Below are 3,446 nucleotides of genomic sequence, written 5' to 3' on the forward strand. Positions count from 1 at the left end.
TCCGATATAGAGAGAGAGAGACAGTGAGAGAGAGAGAGAGAGAGAGAGAGAGAGAGAGTGAGAGAGAGAGAGACAGAGAGAGAGTCAGAGAGAGAGAGAGAGAGAGACACTCACGATCTGTGGATGCTGCAGTTGTAGAAGGTGAAATCCACACTGGCAAATTTCTGCCCCGTTTCCCTCGATTTCAGATAGAGCTTCACCACATGAGTGTCTCCTTCAGAGAGACAAATAAAAGAAAAAAAGAGGTTAATAAGATCTGCCTCTGGATGAAGAACAGCAGAAACAGCTGCTATCTAAACACTCGTGTGTCAGGAGTTTTTGCACTTAACTGTGATAAAATCACTGAAACTTTGAGTGGCTTTCTGCTTTTATAACACCACAGACAATGTAGTGCATTAGTGTGCTTGTGCATTAATATAGAGTTTTTAATGTAGCAAATTTTAGATTCATGATACTAAACACTTATAGAGTTTAATAAAGTCTACGGCTCCATCCTAATTCATAATCTTCTACTATAAGCATGTACTTCACTGATGATGGGAAAGTATTGGACACACAGCATCATTAAATTGTGTTTTGAAATCACAGATCTGTGTATGTATGTCTATATAGTTTTTTTTATATATATAGTTTTACTTTTAGTTGATTCAGTACATCAAGTTATTATGAACATGAGAAATGTTTGTTTTGGCAACTGAAATGAAATAAGATGACGTTTTTACATATTTTATTTGATTTCATTTAATGTTTTATTACAAGTAACACAAATGTTCTTTTACGGTTTTTGTTTAAGTTTACTATAATAACCCTGCTGTTCACTACCCAGGCACCTTCAGCATATTGTATTTGTATTAACATACTAAGATTTGAGACTCTGAAATGGAGCAATTTTGATTCTTCTTAATTATTATTTTTTTCCTTTTCACAAAATGTTCATTTTTTCTCAGACAATCAAAAAGCATGAAACATCAATGGCAAACAGCTTTGATGCAGCATTTCAATTATACAGAAACTAGACGGGTCAAAATCAGCATATTCAGTAACAGAATGCACATTTTATAAAACCATTAATGCAACCAAACATTACACAAACCACTCAGTTTCAGTATTTTTCCTTAATGCAACCGGATCTTGAATAAGAGCTGCTTCTAAATCTCCAATCCTATCTGGGACACAATAATCCCTCAAACTATACAGGACAGATATGATGACGATCTGAAAACAAAACCACTGACTGAATCTGTGGAACAGACTGATGGTGTTATATAATAATCATCATATACTGATGTTACTCGTGATCTTCAAGACTCTTGGTTGTAATGGCTTCTGCTGCAATGCTTCTAGTGAGCGCTAGTGTGTATGATCTAGCAGTGTGTGTTTACTGACTCTGCTGGCGTGTGATGGGGGCGAGCTCTTTGGCTGACGGCGAGAGGCAGTAGATCTGCGATCCGTGTATTGTTCCTTCGGTCTCGGTGTAATCCTCGAAGGAACAGTCCACCCCTGCGGAAAGATCCGGGACGTTGCGGGCCTGAAGGACCAGCTGCCAGATCAATGGAGAAAACAGACAAAGTGAAAAAGCTTGGCCCACGTCCCCATAATTCATCTGCTTGTTTTTAAAATACACTCTACACGACATCTGCTGCTCCATATTGCTGCGTGTCTGCTAGCGCTCCATATAGTGTACCACTCCTCAACATCTATGGAGAGGTGACCGATACGCAGTGCTGTTCATGTCACACTGTGTTAGTATGTATTAATATATTATATAAAGTATATTTATTTATTTATTTACTAATTATTTAGGAGATATTAGGTTATTTGCAATGCTTTAAGGAAGTGGGTGGTCCCTATTTTTTATTACCATGGTAACAGTGACTTCTCTGATTGGTGGATCTCTTCAGGATGAGGAGTAGATTAGTACTTTACTGGGAATTTAAAACTAAACATGTTTTATTGATGCTGAAATCACATTAACGTCTTCAGACGCATATAATCATCAGTTTGTGACCTCAGTGTTCAGCCTTACCGTTTATCTTATTGTTAAAAATAACTCTCTCACTATGGAGAAAATTAATGGGATTTTTACATCTGGAAGCTGACTTTTGCACTCATCAGCCATTTAATGTGGATGCTACATGGGAAAACTATTTAAACTGCTCGCAAAACTTTTTTTCTTTGTGGGTAAAATTGTGGTAAACTTGTGGCACAGGACTATTTGTTGCTAATGTTCGCCAGAAGGTTTAGCAGAACATAATATTTTTACACAGGACAGCTTGATGCTTGTGATTGCATTTATAAATTAACAAATATCCTGCTCATTTCTCCAGCTTTGAAGCATAGCCTACTGCCATATTATACAAATAAATTATGCGTGTGCTCTAGCCGCAATGCACATATATTTTCAAGTACTATATTTTTGTCCCGTCCAGAGTGCAAACACAAATACGCACTGGATAGTTTGCCAGATCTGTTTTGCCAGTATGAAAGTGTATAGAGAATATCTCAAATATCTCGGCACCTATGGATGGAAGTCTTTTTTGGCTTTTAATTATCTTTTAACCACAGTTCAGTTCTCAGTCTCGGCTGAAATCCTGCTAATGTTTCTCCCGTGAGTGAGATCAGAGGAGCCCGTTTATGTGAATCATAATGAATATTTCAACAACGTCTTTATTCTGCAGCCTGAGGAAGAGTTTGATCAACTGATGTGCCAAAACACGGTAAACCACATGCAAAAACACAGACGCTCAGAAAACAAGCCCAGGGTGACAAATTAAGAGTTTAAAATTCAACTTATTCATGTCTGTCAAATTGCATGTAAAGTTCAGACTGGTTAAAGGAAATGTGTTTATGTTCAACAACAGCCTGAGGAAGAGTTTGATCAACTGATGTGCCAAAACACGGTAAACCACATGCAAAAACACAGACGCTCAGAAAACAAGCCCAGGGTGACAAATTAAGAGTTTAAAATTCAACTTATTCATGTCTGTCAAATTGCATGTAAAGTTCAGACTGGTTAAAGGAAATGTGTTTATGTAGATATTTGTAACACTGTGATGTGTGTTGCGTGTGTGTGTTTGCTTACATGTTGTGAAGGACACACCAGCCGCAGTGAGGGTCTCTGGAGCTCAGACATTCAGAGCAGCTGCTGTACTGAGAGCAGCGCTCCACCGGCACACGCGTCACCTGCACACACACACAGCCAGTCAGAGAAATACTGCAGTCACACAGCGCTGGAGTGTGTGAAACACTGCATGTGTACATGTGTGTGCGGTACAGGTGTGTGTGTGCATATGGAAAGCACAGAATCTGCTTATCACACGCTGCGCCATTTGACAGTTACCACGGAGATCAGCGTTTGATTGACAGGAACCCTGAAGCCCTCCAGCTGAAAACAGAATAACATCTGTGTGTGCGTGTGTGTGTGTGTGTGTGTGTGTGTGTGTGTG

At 39.0% G+C, this 3,446-nt stretch overlaps 1 protein-coding gene across 1 annotated transcript in view; it reads right to left on the reverse strand.

Moving 5' to 3' along the window:
* Nucleotides 1-3,446, reverse strand: part of LOC107691076 (plexin-A1) — a 131,852-nt gene that overhangs the window by 59,318 nt on the left and 69,088 nt on the right. Inside the window, 4 exon segments of the mRNA XM_074187014.1 lie at nt 115-214; nt 1,387-1,540; nt 1,862-1,895; nt 3,083-3,183. Of these exon segments, the coding sequence (XP_074043115.1) occupies nt 115-214; nt 1,387-1,540; nt 1,862-1,895; nt 3,083-3,183 (389 nt within the window).

The sequence above is a fragment of the Sinocyclocheilus anshuiensis genome, unplaced genomic scaffold (assembly GCF_001515605.1).
Source record: "Sinocyclocheilus anshuiensis isolate Anshui unplaced genomic scaffold, SAMN03320099.WGS_v1.1 scaffold2739, whole genome shotgun sequence".
NCBI classification, from domain to species: Eukaryota; Metazoa; Chordata; class Actinopteri; order Cypriniformes; family Cyprinidae; genus Sinocyclocheilus; species Sinocyclocheilus anshuiensis.